Here is a 21,762-nt window from a genome sequence, read left to right on the forward strand (position 1 = left end):
TAATAGTTATGAAAACAACCTTTGGAGTGGTTTGTTCTATTAAACTATCGAACATAACACTTGTATGGATATGCGTCATGCGCGGTCGTCCAATTGTGACCGATGACTTCTTAGAAGAATGGACAAGAGCGTATAACAACAATTTGTTCTTACAAAAAAACTCAAACCCGAAAACGTTTATGCTAGGCTGATAAATCGGCATTTTTAGAGCGACAAAACGGAAGACGGTCCCCAAAACGCTCACCCTTTCTTATGTGTTTACGCAGGAAAAGAGTGGCGTAACAAACTTACAGCCTGTCTCAATATTTTATGTATCCGTTTTTTTTGCTTATAGGAATTTGACATTACTGGTATGGGTCAAAATACTATCTCTGGCAAGCAAATAACCAGATAGATAGAGTTTAGGGAACGACTGTTAAAAGAGAGAAGGTAATGTGCTTTACTTTTAAGAACCCATCGAATTAGCAACTGTGATATCCAAATGAAGATTATTGGTTTTTGGTAATAAAAAGATAATAAAAGATAATTTATTTTGCAAATATGGGTACATACATGATGGAGTTACACATAAATAGGGTTCTGCCATATTTTACCAAATTGGCATGCAAAAACAAAAAAAAAAAAAAATTAAATACACTAACTAAAAAACAAAAATCTAATCTAAAACACACTTAAAATTAAAAATTATGTATGCCTACTTGGAAGGGTAAAATCCATCTCATTAAAAAAATCATTAATACTGTAGTAGGCTTTATAGGCCAAGAATTTACGTAATGTCTTCTTAAAAAGCAATAGGGGCAGTTCTTTCCAGGCCTTGGGACATTTATTATAAATTATAGGTGCCATACAGAAGACACTTTTGCGCATAAGTGCTGTTCCGGCACTATGAAGACATACCCTGCTGTTGTCCCGTCTATTACGAGGAACTACGTCATCTAACCGTTTGAAACGATCCGGATTAGATTTGACAAAGACTGCTATTTCTAAAATGTATATACATGGCAAAGTTAATATAGCATATTTTTTGAAGAAGGGTACGCAGCTGTCGGTGGGTTTCAGTTTAAAAATGGATCGTATGCATCTCTTCTGAGCCTTGAACACGGTTTCCCTTTCCGTCGAGTTGCCCCAAAACATGACGCCGTATCGTAAATGGGATTCTGCTAAGCCATAATATGCTGTCAATAATGCCTCCACACCAATTATACATGACAGTGTGTGTAAGGCGTAAGCCGATTTACTTAATTTCTTGCACAAAAAATCAATATGGGGTTTCCAGTTCAGTTTTTTATCTATACGGAGTCCAAGAAATTTTGTAGTATCAACCTCTTCTACAGCTTGATTATCATAAAATATATTTAAGTTACTTTTATCATTAATCCGTTGACTAAAGTGTATTCTTTTAGTTTTAAGTAAGTTAATTTTCAAATTGTTGTTATCTAGCCATTTTACTATTTGATTTATAGATTCATTAATATCATTTTCATATGTCTCCGGTTTATTACACGGTATCGTTAATGTGCTATCATCAGCAAATAATGTCAAGTGTTGCGGGATGCATTTCGGTAGGTCATTTATGTACAAAATGAATAAAAGAGGACCCAGTACACTACCTTGTGGTACACCAAATGAGATTTTACGTTCAGTGGATTGATAAACAATGTCATGTTTACTTTTCATATCGATTTTATTTATTTCTGTTATTTGGGTTCTGTTTTGTAGATAAGATTTAATAAGATTGTTAATATTCCCCCTAATGCCATATGATTCAAGTTTATTTAGAAGTGTACCATAGTGCACATAGTCAAAGGCTTGGGTCATATCACAAAATAGGCCGCAGATCGGTTTTCTCTTATCAACATTCTTTGCAACATTGTACAAAAAATCATAAATGGCCATGTTAACTGTCTTGCCAAGTCTAAATCCTTTTTGCTCCTCGCAAAGAAATTTGTTTTTTTCAATAAATGTATATAATTCCTTGTAAATATATTTCTCAAATACTTTAGCAATTATGGGAATGAGTGATATGGGCCTATAATGCTCCATTATCTCTCTATCATCCTTTTTGAAGAGTGGTCTGACAATTGCTACTTTTAAAGCGTCAGGAAACACACCTTCGCTAATGCTGAGATTAATTATGTGTGATAAGTGACCGCAAATTTCATCAGACACATGTTTTAGTATTTTAGTAGCGATACCGTCATATCCCACACTGTTTGTACTATTTAGAGACATAATGATTTTTTTAATATCGTACGGTATGCTAGGGGCCATAAACATTGATTTATTATTGAAAGCTAAGGTAGCTGTTTTAGGTCTGGAGTTGGCAGGAAGTTTAGGCTGTATTTTGTCAATAAAAAAATTATTAAATGCTTCTGCAATAGCTTCGGGATTTGATATGACATCATTATTTACTTTAATTTTGTTTATATTAGCTCTAGGTACGTTAAACTTCGCACGATTGATAATTTGCCACGCGGTTTTAGATTTATTTTTTGATGTTTTTATACTATAATTGTTTTGTGCTTTTTGTGTCAAATTAATTATTTTTTTATATACTTTAGAATATATAGCAAGCCTAGTTTTATCACTTTTATTACGGTTAAGCCTATACTGCCACAATAGTTTCCTTTTCTTTTTGCTGCATATTTTGATCCCTTTTGACAACCATTTAGTTTTTCTAATTGTATTTATTTTTAAGTAAGTCATTGGGAAACACAATTCGTAGAGTAACTTGAAAGTTTCAATAAAATTATTATAGGCAACATTTGGATCATCCGTGCTATATACTTCTGAAAAAGTGAGACTTTTTAAATGGTTTTTAAATTTTAGTATATTCTCTACGCTATAATCCCTTCTTTTAGTGTACCAATATTTGAGACAACATGTTTTTTGTACTGGACATTTCAATATCTGTGCGGTGTGGTCTGACAATGCAAGCTCCGCTACCTCAGTCTTACATGCCTTAACATTATGCGCAAAGTTGTCTATACACGATAAACTGGCCATGCGAGTGGGTTGTTTCAAAGCAAGTTGTAAATTGTAGCTCATAAGAAGACATTCAAAAGCATTCGTAACATTGTTTGGTTTTAGTACATCTATATTGAAATCTCCGCAGATAATAATGTTTTTACAATGTGTATGAAGTAATTCCTGCAAGAGCGTTTCAAGTCTATCAAAGCAATGGTTTAGGTTGTTTGTGTTCGGAATTCTATATACACATACAATTATTATTTTATAGCTGGTGAGTTCCACACCACAGCACTCAAACATGCCAGGAATGGATAACTTTGCTACTTTCGGTAATTCTTTCCATTGAATACCGTTTTTAATAAGAATGCATGATCCACCTCGTTTCTTTTCATTTCTACAAAACATTGCAGCCAGATTATAGTTAGGTAAATACAATAGATTCTGATACCCTTCCATGATAAAGTGCTCAGTAATACATAAGATATCAATATTTATATATTTTTTAGATAGCTCATCTAGACATATTAAGAGATCATCAGACTTATTTATTAAACCTGCAATGTTTTGGTGCAAAATATTGACATATTTATTAGAGAAAAAACTGTTCATTCTCATTATTACTCGAGCTTATAGATACAGCCACATCTGGTACTTCATAGAGGACATTACACACATCTAAGTCATCACATAATGTAAATTCACTTATCATTAAACTTAGGTTACGGAATATATTAGCTATGCCGCGATTATTTACAGTTCTACTCTTCTTCCTAAACATAGCAAAATCATAAGTAAGATAATAATTAGAATCAAACAAATAAACGTAATTATATGTACATGCATCCAGATGTAGCAGACTATTAAAGGTTTCTATTCTAGAATTAAACATTGTAGAATATTCATTTAGTTTAAAAGTGGGTGCACATAAAATTATATTTGTGTGTTGTAATTTTGACAGTGTTTCACGAATGTTGATAGTCAGTTCGACATAGTTCTGTGTTCGATGAAAATCTTCTTCACCGATAAATATTATGCAGTAGTCATTTAAAGTATATTTTTTCAATTTGAGATCTAAATTAGAGATAAGATTTCTTAAACCACAGTTCGGTGTTAGGTAGTGACAAATACTATAGTTCGGAAATGTATCTTCTGCGATTTTTAGTACTTTATTAGTTTTATTTGTACTTAAAATACATATTTTACTTTTTGTAATTTTATTGCCATATTTTTGTTCTTTACACTGCATTCTAGAATCGCTTTGCAGTTTGCCGGTATTGAAATTAACGCCATCTGTGATTGTTTTATCTAACTGTTGATGATTGTTGACACTGGTTGATAAGATTGTTGTTTCGACGCTGGTGGAGGATTCTGCGCACTGGACAGGGTTTTCCAAGTGTTTATCTTTAGACTGGTTAGCTTTAGCACGTGTTTTTTTATTTTTTGGTGTTTGCGGCTTTATCTTAATAGGAGAGCATGTGACTTTTTTATATAATTCATTCTGCTTTTGTAATTCCTGGTTAAGGCGGGTAAGGTTCATATTTTCTAGAGTTAAAGATTCTATTTCTTTATGGGCACCATTGAGTTCCATCGTTAATCTCTCCAATTGTAATTTCAACCCAGTAATGTGGTCATCTTCATCTTGTGAGATATCCGGTAGGCTAGTGGCAGTGCCATCTAGCGGAGAGTCTGTTAGAACAGTAATCTCATTTTCATCATTAGTATTAGATTCAGACTTTGCACGGTTGCGTCTAAACGTTATGTTTTCCAGGAAGTTCATTTTTAATTTTAAATTTATTCCACAGTTCAAACCAAACCAACTTAATTTCTCTATCTGTCGCCGAGTGTCGTTGAACCCGTGTCGGTAAAACAGCTTGTGCAGTGTTTCCGATATTACTCACAAGAGGCGCTGCATGAGGCGATGGCACGGATTTCAAATGCTCGAGAGAAAAAAAAACGGTCTTAATTTTTTCTCATTCACAACAGAAGAAGTTTTATTCACTGTTTGATAACAAACACTGTTTTAATGTACACTTATGATGTAAAACTTCTTAATTGTTTTGAGTTTCTTGAACAAGACACCAAGAAAACTGTTATTACAAAAAATACACTATCACTTTATTACTTTAATGTTTCTTTTATAAAACTGTATTTATTTTTAGGATAACACTTGTGCTCAATTATTATACGTTATTGTTCACAATAACACTCAGTACTGCTTGAAAGATGCAATATAAATATTATTTACTAATTTACAAAAAACTTTCTTTACGAGCGCACTGTTTACGTGATGGTGGCGCCATCTACTTCCTTCACTACTACTGTAATCTTTTTTAATGATATGTTTTTCTTTGATTTCCAGGCATCGACGATTGACGGGCGACGGAAGGGTGCGTGCCTCTTCTGTCAAGAGTACTTCATGGACCTGTACCTGTTAGCTGAGCTTAAGACCATCAGCCTAAAGGTATATTTTTACTTCTAAAATATTATAAGCACCTGATGATAAGTTTTAATACAACCTTGCTTGCAACTCCAAGAAAAATATTAGTTGGATAGCCACGCACATATTACTTTTTTATGCCTAACACTTTTCTTCGATATTCGCCACCTGACGGGAATATCCTTATTGTAGTTGTATAAGTTATCACCACACCTGTTAATGACGCAAGGCTGTAAGTTGTGTCCATAGGTGCATTCGTAATAATTTATATTGATAATTACGAAACCCCCGGAACTTATCGTAAGATAACACAAACTGTTCCAAGAATCTTCGAATTCCAACTTTGATAAAATATTTTTTCGGCTCTTCCAATAATTAGGGGTTTCCAAACTTGTTCTTGAAATTCCTGGACTGCGACTTTCAGGTGACAACAGTAGACATGCAGAAGCCGCCTCCAGACTTCCGCACCAACTTCGAAGCCACGCACCCGCCCATACTGATCGACAACGGACTCGCGATACTGGAGAACGAAAAGATCGAACGGCACATCATGAAGTCCGTACCGGGCGGCCACAACTTATTTGTACAGGTAAAATATCCAAGTCTATGTCAATACACATATACATGATCAAATAAAAATTCAGTTTTCGATGTGGCAGAAAACTACCTCTTCGTTTTAGAACGGTGGTCTTTGACTACTTTTGGACTGCAATCCAACATGATCGTGGAGAATGTCCAATGAATATTCCACTTAAACCTCAAAGGACACAATTTCCTTTGCGCTGTTCTATTCGATTACGGATGCTTCAGACTGTGGATTCGTATACAAGAGGCCTTTAAATAATTATCCTCTTTAACCGATCCGGCAAAGCTTGTTCCTGCTCCTATGTATAGGATCATATAGCTTTGCCTTCATTAGCTTTGCTTACATGGCGTTACCAAACGATTTACTGAAGTTATTCTTCTTCACCAGGACAAGGAAGTGGCGTCACTGATCGAGAACCTGTACTCGAAGCTGAAGCTGGTGCTGGTACGCAAAGACGAACAGAAGTCGGCGGCGTTGCGCGCGCACCTCGGACGTATTGACGGCCTTCTGGAACGCAGGGGGACTAGGTAATGTGTGCCTTATTGCTTGCTTTGTAGGGACTGTTTTCCATTGGCGACTGACGGATGACTGATGGATGTGTGACTTGGACAGCTTCCTCGCAGACTGGCCACAGATAAAGACCTATAAAGAAAGATGGAGGGCTATGTGGGAAGCCTTTGCCCAGCAGTGGGACAGTACAGGCTAAATAAAAAAAAGTGTGTACATGAAGTTGATATGCAAATGTGGGGTTGATTTTGGTCGTTGTGAGTGTGAATGTTGATTGAGAAGTGATGTTTCCAATCTTAAATGCACTTGTAGAAAGCTGGTTAAAGACATTTTAGTTTATTTTAGGTGTATAGGCTCTCGTTAAAGACGGCAAACACAGTGCCGTCCAGGAGTTTGTAACCAACATGTCACGATTTGGCTGTTCTTCTTCATATTTAGTTTAATTAAGGGATGAACCCACACAGGACAGAAATAGTGTCTTATAACTAGTTTCTCCCTTTTTCCAAATGTTAACAATGTCTATTGATGTTGCAGGTTCTTAACAGGCGACACAATGTGCTGTTTCGACTGCGAGCTGATGCCCCGGCTGCAGCATATCCGCGTCGCTGGCAAGTACTTCGTCGACTTCGAGATACCGGTACGTTTTACAGCATTTTATTGAGTAAACTCAAAATTATTGTGTTCAATAGGCTTACAAGCTGTCAGTGAGACTTCAAACTAGTTGTTGTAGTAGCTAGGTGGACCCAAGGGGTGGGTGTTATGGAGAAGAACTGGCTAGAAACTCTGTAGACATTTTCAGCCAGTACAGTCTTACAGCATACAATTCTAATTATTTTGCATTATTTCCTGAAAATATGTTTCATATCAAATTATTATATAACTGGTCATTTTACGGAAAATAAACTTACTACGAACTTTATTTATTTTGGTTTCCAGACGAGTTTCCGCGCCCTCTGGCGTTACATGTACCACATGTACCAGTTGGACGCGTTCACACAAAGCTGCCCCGCCGACCAAGACATCATCAATCATTATAAACTGCAGCAGGTAACATTATTTCTTACGTCATGAAAACCCAGTGTTGCCATATACAATACTATCGGGGCCTTTTATCCTACTCTATGGGACAAAAAAAACAATATTGTTAAAATATATAAAAGTAACCTAATTGGGTTACTTTAACCTCAAAATATATGTGTATTCTTATTATATTTGGTCGTATACTCAATACGACGTCTATCTATGTAATTTGGGTTCTTCTATTCTCTCTATCTATCGTGTTACTGTCGCCTTCAGTTGTCGACGAAAGGTTTGGTGCTGTCGCCGACGCCCACACTGCAACGGAAAGAGATACCGACGGATGTGGTACGTTCGCGGGTGTCCTAACGTGACGTCACTATAACATCGCATTGTTTGGTCACATCCCTAAATCATTCGGTATACAAAACATACTCGCATTTTTGTCAGACGCACGCCATATGTAAAAACGCAAGCGCTAAATACTTCTTTAATATTTTTCTCGACGGTTCTCTCGCTGTTTCGGTACGCAGTCTTGGGGCCACGAAAATCGACTAAAATTTCTCTGTAGCCGGAGTCGTTAGTCGATTTTTAACCATAACAATTTCATTGCTGATAATAACGAGAGCCATGTCTTTCTCGGTTGCATTTCATTCTGTTTTATTTTCCCTACTTTCAAGGCTTGTAAACTATGAATATGAAAGGAAATAAATTGGAAAAATTGGTATCAAAAGAGTAAGTATGTAATTGGGGTTTGATTTTTTACCCCCGGACCTACATCCACCTAAAATTGATTTATACCCGGCTAACATTTTTTTAAGTGTTACTTGAAAATAGTGAAAATTGCGCCAAGGGCCTGATTTTTGTATATAAAATAATGAAATCAGGTTCGTCGCCATTTCGATACTGAACTTACATACTTCATGGTCTTATCACCAGTTTTTGAAAGATTACTTGCGAACTTTTTATTTATTTTAATCGGTGATTAATCTTCCAAAACTGGTGATTAGTGTAGCGTTTTGTTTTCGCTGTGACGGTGTGTGGCAGGTTGTGGTATCTGTTTGTTGTACTTTTTTTAATCTAGTAACTTTATAATGCTGTATTAACATTAAGAGCAACTTCTTGAAGTACAAATGAGAACTTTTTAAGAGCCTAACATAAATGCATTTTTTATTTATTTTGAAATCTTTTGAAAAACCAATTTTGCCATATTTGAAGTTGGTTCAGCTATTTTGACAAATCCAAATAATTGTTAATCCTAACATAACAATATCAGAACTTCGAGCGCCTAAATTGACTATTTTGTTTTTTGGCTATTCATTAAATTGCCCACCATTGTTCGCCATAAAATGTTGATACATTTATTTAATAGAATGCTAATTAAAATAATATAATTACAGGCGCTGAAAATGAAGAAACACGAAGAACTCGAGACGCCGACGTTCACGACGTCAATCCCCATCGACGTGAGCGAGAACAGTAACGCCGAATAACTCGGCCGGCACGTGCCACGGTACAACAGTAGGCGGTCTACTCTTCCAAATTATACCATCGCCACACAACGAGACTAAATTCAACAGCATAATATGTATCGGAGACCACACGGTAAAGAGCCCAATATCCTACACTCCGTATAGTGTAACTTGATTACTTCTCCCTCCATGTTCTATATTCAAAGTTGTGATCCTTCCATGTGATAGTTTGACAAAGGTTGCGGTATTGTCCAACCTCTTTACTCGTGTGGTCGGTCAGGGTGACCAGTAAGGGTAATGTGCGACGCAGTGCCGAGACTGTATAATTCAGCGTGATACTGACTCCTTCCATCCGACGCCCGACTCGCCAAAACCACGCCATTACGTTAGCGACAAAGTGCCTCTTGACATTAGTCATCTTTACATTTTTAATAACACTTTTTGGACACAAAGAGATTAATGCCATGCAAGGTGCTGACAAAACACATGAGGAATTATATTTTTGTATTAAATTAAATTCATTTTTTTAGTATTGCTCTATCAGTAGATTTAAAATCTATGGGATTGTATGTATGGTTTGGTGCAATCGGAATTAAGTTTTATGAATACATGCTGAGGAAAGCTTAGGATATTGTGAATTATTTATTATATATTTGGACATTATTTTATATAAAAAACCATGTTAACTTTGTGACACCTTCAGCGGATCACCTATATATTTTATTTTTATTATTTGCAAATTGTAAGAAGTTATTGTGGCCATCATTATTTGGATAAAATAGCTTGGAGTGGTCTTGAAACATTTTGAATGTGCATTTTTATTATATTGATGTAAGTGTATTTGGCAGAGGAGATGAACAAATTGAAATGTGGATTTTTTAACCATGTTGCATCAATCTTTACAAATTGCAGTGTACCTTTGTCTGTATATGAAAAATAATAATTTTACAAGTTTTTTTTTATTTAGTTTAGTATAGTTTCAGTGTTCAAACACAACGAATAAATGCCCAGGATGTGTTGTTGTATTATATTCACAATAGTTGTAAGGTTGCTTCACAGTATTCGATTGTTTTTGTTCATTTTGGACTCCTATAGATTAATTTATAGATTTAATGAGATCAGTTTCACCGCCATTTTGATTTTAATGCCTCTGCCTTATTGTTGCTGTCGTTTTAAACATCTATTTCATGTAATGATTACAAACATTGACGTGAGCGCTCTTGCCTGCCTTATGTTACGTTACCTTGTGAATAAAGGTATATTTTTTGTCATAAGAATGTACTTATTTTGTTTTGTTTACATTTTCAGTTCCTTGTGTTTCTTGTTTATATTTTCATTATATTTACGACCTTACAATAGAACGTTAGAAGTGAGGCTTTAAGTTGGACCACCTATTTAAATAATAGACATTTGGCATCTCATTTTTGAGGGATATTTATACTTTAAGAATGTTAAAAACAAAATAGGTCACTATAAAGTTTTATTATTAGCAAACTTTGCAAATTCAACACACAACTAGACATAGAACACAACAGAGACAAGGGCGAGAGACGACCAGCATGTCGATTGGACAATGTATAAAATAATAATTTACTAGATTATAATGTAAATGTTAAGGAATAAACCTGGATAATAATATTTTTTTGTTTTGTGTTTTATTTAATTTTCATTTCCTTTATTTTCTCTTTGTATACATATTTGTAAAATCTTGCTCAAATATTGCCAAACTTAAAATAATCATGCTTTGTGCCTTGCTTTTAGTGTAGTGTGACAACTTTCTCTATTTGTGTACTATCAATGTGATAACAGTAGCTTTTTTTAATAATAAAACCTTTTGATAAAAAAAAATGTTTATTTATTGGAATTAAATATTTAGACATAATTTAAAATGTATACTGCGCCCACATTGTATTATTTATCTATGACAATTTTCTTCTTCATCCATTCATTTTTGTAAACATCCTTGGTCAATGCTGAACCTAAAAATGCGTGAGTTATGTACGCAGTGATACCCCAGATTTTATATTCTTCAATGACGAAAACTGGCAGGATAAAACCGTTACTAAACTGAGTATAATATTGATTTTTTGCTTCACATAACATCTCGATGGGCACAGTAAATACTTCTGCAACCTCTGAAACGTTTATGTTCAAATCTTCTTGAACCAGTGTTGATATAGAGCCTACCACAGGAGTGATCATTATTTTATTGTTGCGGCCAGGAAGCGGAGGCCCCTGGCCCCACACATCAATCTTTTCGGCTCGCAATCCTATTTGCTGATATGTCTCTCTTAGGGCAGTTTGGACAGGAGTGTCATCCTGGTTGATTGGCCCACCCGGGAACGATACTTCACCACTGTTAGTCCTAAGGTTTGTACAACGAACTGTGTACAGCAACGAGGGTTTTTCTGCCACTTTACAAAGCGGCACTAATACGGCTGCTGTGTCCGTTGGCATTTTTCCATACCTTGGTGTGGTCAGCCTTTTGAAATTTGTCATACATCGTTCACGGGAGGCTAAGGAAAATATATTTTGTATACCAAAAGATACCCTAGTAGTCATAACTATGGAACATATCACTCACTTATTACTATAATTTTGTAGCTAGCCCAAAATCAAATATTTTATATTTTTTGTTTTGTCACATTTCAGTAAAAGTTTGAATCTCAATTTGGCACTGACTGACAGTTTCCTAGACAGTTTTTAATGTTTTTCAGTTTTCATGTTTTCATTCAATCATTTCAGGCGATTCAGACTTGGTGTTCTCTGTATCTAATCAGCAACAGCTTGCATAATTTATTATTGTGGTTTATTAAATATACAATTTAATCGTTTCAAACAAAACACATGCGCACACAAATAACTAACTAAATCAAATAAATTGTTACATAATTCAAATTTCGTGTCTCTCGGAAAGATAGGTCAGTACCTACTACGTTCAGAAACACTGAATGTGAAACTGGTAAAAATATAACTGTGAAATATCTAAGCACTCAGCTGTGCTGCTGTCATTGGAGATTTTGACATTTGACATTATTTTCATCTCGCAGCTTCGCAAAATATCAAGCTATATGTTCAAAGTACACTGTGATATCAAGTATAACTTGTATGATACTAAATAGCTTCAAGGTTTTCAACGTGAGTTGGACTTTACACTCAGTGTATATATTGACTCTGTTAATGAATCCCGCTTACAAACTTTGTAATAAACTAGCCATGAGTCTCACACCTGGGGCTCTGTTATCTAGTGCAGCTAAAGAAAGGTGTATTGCAAGCATAAGTGAACTGCCGTCCTTCAATATTAGAAGTGGAAAAATAAAATCCAGTGCGTCTGTCTTAGTCCCAGTATGCGTGGAAAATGGGGAAGTATGTCTTCTATACACGTTACGATCTTCAAATTTAAGCTCACACAGCGGCCAGGTATCATTTCCTGGCGGCAAAATGGATAAGAATGAAACTGTTTACGATGCAGCCCTCCGCGAAACAGAAGAAGAAATAGGCGTTCCAGCTAAAGATATAGAAATCTGGACAAAAATGTCTGAAGTTCAAGGTCGAGACCAAAAAATCCTGATTACACCTGTAGTTGGTGAAATTAAGAACTTTGAAATAAACAAATTGGTACCAAATGAAAATGAAGTGGCTGATGTATTCACTATTCCTATGAAAGTGTTCTGTGACACAAACAATCATGGTTGCATTAGGTACAACGGCTTTGTTATCCCAGTGTTCAATGGTGGTAAGCACAGGGTGTGGGGCATCACGGGGATAATCACACATCTCTTCTTAAACTCTTTCCTGCCTAGTGAATTGTATAGTCCAGAGTTTTTGAGAAAAGAATACAAAATAAGTGAACTTATGCCTGCAAAACTTTAAGCATAGACATTGGACCTTGAACCAGATTGTTTCATTAGGAAAATTGATTTATTTTTTTATTTATTATTTTAAGTGATTGTAGTGTATGCAGGTACATGTGCATCATTGTATAGGTTATGTCATTATTATGACGCCTCGTGCGCATACGTCACTCGGTTATAAATACCGGATCGAGCGGTGGGGAGTCAGTCGTTGTCAGACTGTCGACCTGTGTGGTGGTGCGTTGGCGAGTCGATTAACATAATAAAATGAGAGTACAATACATTGGCGACGAGGATAAAACCGTGAGTGTTTGGACCAACAGTTACCTATTATCTAATTTTTATAATTTTGAACTACCTATTAGTTCTGTGATCCAGAAAAATATTTGATATACAAGGTTATACTAAATAATTTGTCCTATTCATGCCTATACCAAATTAATGTATGCTAAATAAGCTTTGACAACAAGTAACCTCTGACCGATGTTAATATTCAATCATATTAAAAAGAGCAAAAGGAAAGAAGGAAGGGAAGAGAGTAGAATGACAAAGTATACATAACTTTTATGTTCATGTATGTATCACCCGAATTGCAAACAAATTTTAACCTTTTTACGTAATTCTTTGTTTAAGTTTACCTTGTTACAATTCTAATGGAAGTAGCAATATTTATTGCAGGTGTTAATATTTATCAAATGAGTAATTTATAATACAAAATCATTACTTGGTGATCAGTTTACTCATTCTTAAACCTGCATCAAAGTTTATTCAATAATAGGCATTTATTGGAAGCAATATAAAGTTGCTGGTTGTTGAATTGTCGTCAAGACGATTTTAGCAGTGGTGGGATTTCCTAGAGGATATAATACAATAACCTATTTGCCTTATAATCAATTGTGTTTAATAATTGTTGTGCTTGCATGCCAACAAGGCGGAATGTACACGGATCTTATTATGTTGTTTACAATCCTATTTTGTAAGTGCCTGCATTCTAAGCAAATAAAGACCTATTCTATTCCAAAAATCTGCTGGTCATTAAATTGACAGCTTGACGGTTAGCAGTAGTGTATATCTACTGGTCATTAGATTGACAGCTTGGCAGTTGGCAGTAGCGTGTATCTACTGGTCATTAGATTGACAGCTTGGCAGTTGGCAGTAGTGTGTATCTACTGGTCATTAAATTGACAGCCTGATTGTTGGCAGTAGTCTATATCTACTGGTCATTGAATTGACAGCTTGATGGTTGGCAGTAGTGTGTATCTACTGGTCATTAAATTGACAGCCTGATTGTTGGCAGTAGTCTATATCTACTGGTCATTGAATTGACAGCTTGATGGTTGGCAGTAGTGTGTATCTACTGGTCATTAAATTGACAGCCTGATTGTTGGCAGTAGTCTATATCTACTGGGCATTGAATTGACAGCTTGATGGTTGGCAGTAGTGTATATCTACTGGTCATTAAATTGACAGCTTGGCAGTTGGCAGTAGTCTATATCTACTGGTCATTAAATTGACAGCTTGACAGTTGGCAGTAGTCTATATCTACTGGTCATTAAATTGACAGCTTGACAGTTGGCAGTAGTCTATATCTACTGGTCATTAAATTGACAGCTTGACAGTTAACGGTAGTGAACGTCTACTGGTCATTCAATTGACTGTACACGCATAAATTATCTGGCGATAGTTGTCAACTACTGCAACAACTAAATAGTAAATCTTGATAATTTTTATATTTTCTGTGCCCGGTGATTTGGATCATAAAAAGCTTCCAAACTTAACTTCTCAGAGTCTAGTCAACAACTTATACCTGCTATATTGTTCTGGTACTTAACTAACTTAATTCAAGTGCTTGCAATATAGAGGATATTACAAGAACAAACTGGTGGGTTATATACTCAACGGTTCTACAAATGACAAACATGTGCTAGGTATCTAGTTAAACAAACAGCACATTGAGGGACCGTAGTAGGTTGGCCATGTATGTTGAAGAACTCGCCCAGCTATACTGGTATGTATTCACCTATGCACAACATCCAAGTCCATCAACACCTCTAGTGGGTTGCCTACCCATAATAGTGTTAATTATAACAGTTGCTCAGTCACCCTAGGTATAATTTCAATACTTTTACTTTATTTTGCTGTATTAAAGAGGTTGTTATACAACAGAGATATTCCAGAAGATACAGAACAATAGAACAGCATACAAGCAGCAATACTAGCTGGAAAATGTGGATCAAAATTTTGGTATTCAATAGATAGAATCTTTGGTAAACATGCTAGCTCACAATTGTAATTTCAGTACTTTAGGTTGATATAAAACTCTTAGATCAAAAGAATATGGAACTAAGCATTGGAGCAATCTGTGATTTATTTGACAATGCTACTTTATCTACCCAACTGCCTCGTTGGTCTAGCTGTCGCAAGCGCGGCTGCTGAGCACGAGGTCTCGGGTTCGATTCCCGGGTCGGGCCTGGAAGTTGGTGATTGATACACCCGTGCATCGGAAAGCACGTAAATGTCGGTCCTGCGCCTGATCTCTTTCCGGTCGTGTCGGATTGCCGTCCCATCGGGTTATGAGAGTGAAGGAACAGTGAGTGCACCTGTGTCTGCGCAAATGCTTGTGCACTATAATATGTCCTGCGCAGTTGGCTAATCCCCTTACGTGAGTACAGCCGCCGTAGCCGATAATCGGCTAGGAGGACATCATCATCATTTACCCAACTGGGCCTTCTCATCTGTGACAAAAAATCTTTTAAGGATGATACCTGGAAGGAGTTCCAATGTAGATACTTACTCTGGGAACTGTCTAATGATGATTAGCTCATGGATGATTGTTGCAATCAAGTTCTCAAAAGTTGATGATTGCGTGTGCTTTTAAAACCTTCAAGACTCAGGCTTGAATGAATTTTAATTGGTATCTTAGCCTCTTTTTTATTGTTTTACATTGGTGTTTACAAATAGTTTAACAAAGTGGCCCTCATTATAATATTGTTATTTGCAAATTATGTTTTACAGTATTGCAGTACCAATAAGCAGTATAAGTACATTGAGAGTTGTGGAAGAATATGCTTCCATAGGAGCGAATAACGTAACCATATATGAACATATATGAAATAGAATCCATTTATTGATCTCAAGTTAATAAATCATCACATTAATATATTCTTGAAGTGCACACCTACTTGTAATATAAAGTTGTGTAATTTCCTCAACCCATCCCATAAGATAAGATCCATATGGGTGGTGGGATGGATATCTATTAACAAAATAATGTCTTGTGTCCATAGCGTTAGGGTTAATAATAAAATTGATCTTAGAACACCAATCTTAGGTTACCGTAAGACAATTGGACTCGCATGAGAGGTAAAGAACTTTATCACTATTTACATTTATCGACATTTATTACTCTTTTGTGCGAATTAAACTACACAGTTGCGTCGACATTTGGTTAATAATAACTAAAATATTATTAAGTTCCTAAGTCCTACTGCAAAATATAATCTGAGTAAGTGTTCCTTAAAGTATAGGAAGTAAAATTGCCCTTAGTCACCAAATCGTTTAAAAATTTACTGGAGTGCTGTCCCTATAAAAGATAATAATATTTTTATATTCTGGTTGTCTAACTAAAACAACGTAGATAAAGTCAGCTGCAATAAAGGGTAAGCGCTTTTGAACGAAACTATAAACATACTTATGCAGCCAACTATACTTACATAAAAAAAAAATATATATTACGTTACCTATACGCGGTCATGAAATTGGAAAAGCGTAAAATATTAAAAATGGAAGCAGCACAAAGCTGATCATCAAATTGATGAGGTCAAGTATGACATGAGAGCAGCATAGCTGCTCATGAAATTGAGATATAGAATTAGAATCCCACATTTATCTATGTGTAGACAAATGTTTTAGAAAGTTTAGCGGTTGTTTTGCAAAAGGAAAATTGCATCGACTAGAAAACTGTTTGTGAGCTGCTGTCACCTTGTTGAAAGGAAGAAGAGCATGAGTTGAGGGTCAGGGACTCTTCTATTTTATGGTGATGCAGAATGTCACAGCTTCAAAATATATAGTGCAAAGTTAGTGACACCTGTTAAAGTGCGTTCGTTACATAATATGGTTCTAATTTGTTAAAATCTGATTCGTAATGTTACTTTACACCTTCGTTATAATCAATATGTAACCATGACACTAAAAAGCTTACCATCAAAGCATAATAATTCTTTGACTACTTTAATTTTTGAAAACCACATTAATAAAAGCAAACAAACATTACAGAACGCAATGTCCGGTGATAATAGTGTTCTTGGATGCCTAACCGAAATATAAGTATTCCTATCGCACTATTATATCATCATCATCATCATCATCATCTCAGGCATAGGACGTCCACTGCTGAACATAGGCCTCCCCCTTTGATCTCCACAGATACCTTATAAAGACGACCTTATAAAGGTCACCGGAAGACGCTGGATGCAGGTCGCTTCCAAGTATTATATGCAGTAAGGTATTCATATGTTGGGTGTTGAATGCTAAGAAGCTTACAGTTTCTTGACTAGATATTGGACATACATTGATGTAGGGTATTTAAAGCCTATATCAGAATTTCAGCGAGTGTACTAGCAGAAACGTGCAAAGTACTAGCGCTGATCAATAGGGTTGAAGACCAGATTGTTTGTTACATTGCTGAGATAATGATAGGCTTTGATATTCCACTCTCAAATTAAAAACTACATATTACCAAAATTAGTTGAGTTAGCATTCTCTTGCTTACAAGGCACTCAAAGTACTTAACTCGTACATAGAACTACAATTTAAACCATTAAATTGGTGACAAAATATGTGGTCGCCATTAAATTGGAGACAAAGTATGTGGTCACCATTAAATGGGTGACAAAGTATGGAGTCACCATTAAATTGGAGACAAAGTATGTGGTCACCATTAAATGGGTGACAAAGTATAGAGTCACCATTAAATTGGAGACAAAGTATGTGGTCGCCATTAAATGGGTGACAAAGTATATGGTCATCATCAAATTGGAAACAGTCCATCTAGGTCACCATTCAATTGGGACGATCTTATGTGATTACTTTCCTCGTACGGCTCGTACGGTTTTGAATGAGTGAAAAGCATTGATGAGGTACCCTAATGCCGATCTTTTACCTTGGAACAATGCATTCTGTATCAGTTTTAAGTGAAGTCGAACCAAGCAAGATGAGTGCTCATTATCTGAAGGCACAGCAATATTTCAGACTTGCTTGATTTCACATGGACTGATTGGCGGGATGTCTGCCAAATGGACGGATCATCTCTAGTGTAGATATAATACAGGGCCGGAACAGCGGCTACAAAACCTGAAGTTAAACTTGCCGGCCTGATATCACTGCTACGAATTTGTCTTGTTGAGCCTGAAGCAGATGCTGGTATGTTACCGTCTGCAAAGGGACGGATTTTTATTTATGTTTATTTCACAAGGGAAGGGATGTAGTGTCCTGCAGTATCACCGATATCTGTCGTCTCCTTAAATGGAAAGGGAAATGAAATGGAAACGGAACAAAGTAAATCAGTTTGATGGCAGTGTGATCGGTGGACTGATCTGATAGCGTGGTTTTATTATTTATTATTATTATTTTTGATATACACGCCACATTGAACATCCTATGGTTTTGTTTGCTGACGATAGCACCGCCTTGATTAAATGTATAAACAAAAATACTTATGAACATGACATAAATAGTGCTTTAAGGGACATTATACACTGGCTTGACCAAAACAATCTATTAATAAATATATCTAAAACTAATGTCATGCATTTTTATCAACGAATACTACCGGACATGTTACAATTAGAATATAACGAACAAAAAGTTGACCAAGTAACAGTTGCAAAATTCTTAGGCATAATTATAGACAGCCAATTAACTTGGAAGCCACATGCAGAAAACATATGCAATAAACTAAGCGTTGCAGCGTATATATTACTTAATCTAGCCAAAAAAGTGAGCATGACTACAAGGTTGACAGCATATCACGGTTTGGTCGCATCGGTACTAAGATTTGGCATCATATTTTGGGGAAATTGTAGCCTGAGAGAGCAGGTGTTCAAATCTCAGAAACGCTGTTTAAGGGCAATGTGTAATTTAAAAGTAACAGACAGCTGCGTACCTATGTTTAAGTCCCTAAAGATACTAACATTTCCATCATTATTTATCTTTGAAACTGCAGTTTTTGTAAAATCTAATATGCACCTATTTATTAAAGTATCTGATAACAGCACTAGGCCAATAAGGAAACAATATAAAAACAAGTTACATGTTATTAGATATGATACTGCCTTATTAAGGAAAAGTCTTTTATGTATGGGCCCAACAATATTTAACAAAATACCGGATAGGTTAAAAACAGAAACTATTGTACTGTTTAAAAAGAAATTGTTAGACTTATTAATTAATAAATGTTATTATTCAATTTGCGATTTTTTGACTGACAAGAACCTCAGCTAATTTGAAATAATAATGTATTCTTTAAATTTATAATAATTGTAAATGTAACAGTTAATTAATCTTGACATTAACTCTGTATCTGTTTTTTATTTTGACATATATTTTTTATTTTTTTTTCATTTAATTTTATATTGACATTTTTAAACGCATGCAATCTGTAGACGAATGTATTAATACTATCATGATTATTGCCTAAATGTATGTTGATTACCTACTTAAACTGTTTGCATGCCTATTAAAGGTAGAAAATATAAGGAGCACTAAATCACTATGTAGAACAACTGTATCATGTACCTATTTTCTATGCAAATAAAGATCTATTCTATTCTATTCTATTCTATTTTTGTTGTGCTGCAGGTGTTTGATAGATCTTTAAGAAATTACCAAAATATTTATGAGTTTGATTGTTGGACTTTTTGAAACAAGGTTAAAATCAAAACAACAAGGGAGAGATGTAGTGTATGCAGGTACATGTGCATCATTGTATAGGTTATGTCATTATTATGACGCCTCGTGCGCATACGTCACTCGGTTATAAATACCGGATCGAGCGGTGGGGAGTCAGTCGTTGTCAGACTGTCGACCTGTGTGGTGGTGCGTTGGCGAGTCGATTAACATAATAAAATGAGCGTACAATACAGTGATGATAATTTATTTTAAAACTGCAAAACTAGATTTATGAATAGTAAGTACAAGGAATGTACACAAGGACAGTATTGTCATAAATTTTGGACACAAAATGCAATTAAGTACAATATGACTATGTAATGTTGGTTAACTATGATTGGCATTGTACACATAAAAGATAATTTATTGGAATAAAGAACTTTTTATATATATTTATATATGAGAAATATAAATATTTTATTTACCTATTTATTATTCTGAAATATTTTTCTGATGTAATAATTTTACAAAACAATGTAATGTGTAACCTTTCAGTGTACTTGTAGTTTCAAGAGTAACATAATTCACTCTGTGATTACACATAAGACTATAGTGACTACTATCTATATCTGTTATTATATATTATATATGTGACTGTAGCTAACAGTGGCGGATTTACAAATTTGCCGCTAGTAGGCCATTCAATTTTTGCCGCCCCTAATGATTGTGAACTTAATGATATTTCTGTCAGTTACTAGATTATTTTTGCAACCCGCTATGTACCGAAGAGTTTAATGTTGACCTAACAAGTTTATCTGACAGCGACTTTAAAGCGTAAAACCTCTGTAACTTTTAAACGGCTCAATTGATTTTCATGAAACTCGCCCGTAAAACACCTGTAATACAAAAAAAATACTAAATTAAAATCGGTTCATTCGTTCGGGTAGGTACTATATCAGAGGCGCACCCATCGGGTGGCACCCCCCCAAAAAAACGACACAATATAATCACGGACTAAAATTGTAATTGAAGTACTTAAAAATTGTGTAGAAATCATTCATGGTGCTTTTTGCTAGGTTTAACATAAAGAAACCGGAGTCATACCACTGCAAAGTTATAAAGCGCTAACTAGTTTTATAGAAACCAGTGTCAAGTAAAAAAGCCGCGAGCGCAGCGAGCGCAAAATTTTTAAGATTTAGAACAGTAAAGTACCAAAACGAGTTTATAAAACCGGCCTAAAGTGAAAAAGTCGCGAGCGTAGCGAGCGCCAAATTTTTTTAAGTTTTGAGGACACAAAAGCGAAATTATTTGGGACACAAAAGTCCTCCACCTCCTGAACAGCTTAGAAATCGTCAGCGTAGAGCGTCAGTTGTTTTTGCTACTTCGGTGCTTTAACTTTTTGTTAGATTGGACTCAAAGAGCGCAGAATAAACCAGAAAAGATGAAGAAACCGCGAGCGAAGCGAGCGGATTTTTCAATTTATTTTTATTGAAACGCTATTGGAATATTTTAAAATTCATGATCACATAAACCTAAGCATATATTAAATAAAATAAAAAATAAAATAAAAATAAAAATAGCCTTTATTCAGACCTTGTTTACAGTATACAATCTTAATCTAACAACTCTGACGAGTTGATGACACCAACGACCTGGTCTGTTTGCCCAACTTTGGCAAAGGCCTCCTCCATTTCCTTCCACTCTGCTCTGTATTGGGCTCTTCTAGTCCATATATTCTCTGCTATGCTTTTAATTTCGTCATCCCATCTTCGGTACTGTCTTCCTGGATTTCTTTTCTTGTCCCTAGGGTACCAAGATATTATGTTTTTGTTCCACTTGTCATTGCCTCTGACTATGTGGCCGGACCATTTCCACTTTAGTTTCCTTATTCTAGTTGTGACATTCTCAATTTTCATGCGCCTTCGGATAGTGGTGTTTCTTATTCTATCAGATTTTCTTATATTTAGCATGCTTCTTTGCATTGCCGTCTGACACGTTTCAAGTTTCTTATATTGCGCTTTGGTGAGAGCC

General features: G+C 35.5%; 3 protein-coding genes and 1 long non-coding RNA gene across 5 annotated transcripts in view; 3 read left to right on the forward strand and 1 right to left on the reverse strand.

Annotated features, from left to right (window-relative positions):
- The window catches only part of LOC124639032 (chloride intracellular channel exc-4), a 41,910-nt gene extending 31,283 nt beyond the window's left edge, over window positions 1-10,627 (forward strand). The window contains exons 2-8 of one of the 2 annotated variants that reach the window (XM_047176247.1): window positions 5,330-5,431; window positions 5,832-5,996; window positions 6,381-6,520; window positions 7,035-7,137; window positions 7,437-7,547; window positions 7,797-7,865; window positions 8,918-10,627. In XM_047176247.1, coding sequence (XP_047032203.1) covers window positions 5,330-5,431; window positions 5,832-5,996; window positions 6,381-6,520; window positions 7,035-7,137; window positions 7,437-7,547; window positions 7,797-7,865; window positions 8,918-9,010 — 783 coding nt within the window. In that variant the 3' untranslated portion in view covers window positions 9,011-10,627. The remainder of the gene's footprint in view (window positions 1-5,329; window positions 5,432-5,831; window positions 5,997-6,380; window positions 6,521-7,034; window positions 7,138-7,436; window positions 7,548-7,796; window positions 7,866-8,917) is intronic. The other variant, XM_047176248.1, reaches the window with a different exon arrangement.
- Window positions 507-5,091, forward strand: LOC124639039. The gene is made up of 2 exons (XR_006985435.1): window positions 507-3,299; window positions 4,773-5,091. It is a non-coding gene; the product is annotated as an uncharacterized LOC124639039 (long non-coding RNA).
- Window positions 10,626-11,985, reverse strand: LOC124639036 (mitochondrial coenzyme A diphosphatase NUDT8-like). Its single transcript, XM_047176252.1, has one exon. The coding sequence runs from the start codon at window positions 11,549-11,551 to the stop codon at window positions 10,901-10,903; it is 651 nt and encodes a 216-aa protein (XP_047032208.1). The 5' UTR covers window positions 11,552-11,985; the 3' UTR covers window positions 10,626-10,900.
- LOC124639033 (mitochondrial coenzyme A diphosphatase NUDT8-like) lies at window positions 11,953-20,198 on the forward strand. Its single transcript, XM_047176249.1, has 2 exons — window positions 11,953-12,933; window positions 19,984-20,198. Exon 1 carries the CDS (start codon window positions 12,098-12,100, stop codon window positions 12,860-12,862), a length of 765 nt encoding a protein of 254 aa, XP_047032205.1. The 5' UTR covers window positions 11,953-12,097; the 3' UTR covers window positions 12,863-12,933; window positions 19,984-20,198.
- Window positions 20,199-21,762: the final 1,564 nt, after the last annotated feature.

Source organism: Helicoverpa zea, chromosome 18 (assembly GCF_022581195.2).
Source record: "Helicoverpa zea isolate HzStark_Cry1AcR chromosome 18, ilHelZeax1.1, whole genome shotgun sequence".
In the NCBI taxonomy this organism is placed as follows: domain Eukaryota; kingdom Metazoa; phylum Arthropoda; class Insecta; order Lepidoptera; family Noctuidae; genus Helicoverpa; species Helicoverpa zea.

Bases quoted from the DNA above. Each gene is read 5' to 3' on its own strand.
- LOC124639036 (XM_047176252.1), bottom strand. From the start codon at position 11,551: ATGACTACTAGGGTATCTTTTGGTATACAAAATATATTTTCCTTAGCC.
- LOC124639033 (XM_047176249.1), top strand. From the start codon at position 12,098: ATGATACTAAATAGCTTCAAGGTTTTCAACGTGAGTTGGACTTTACAC.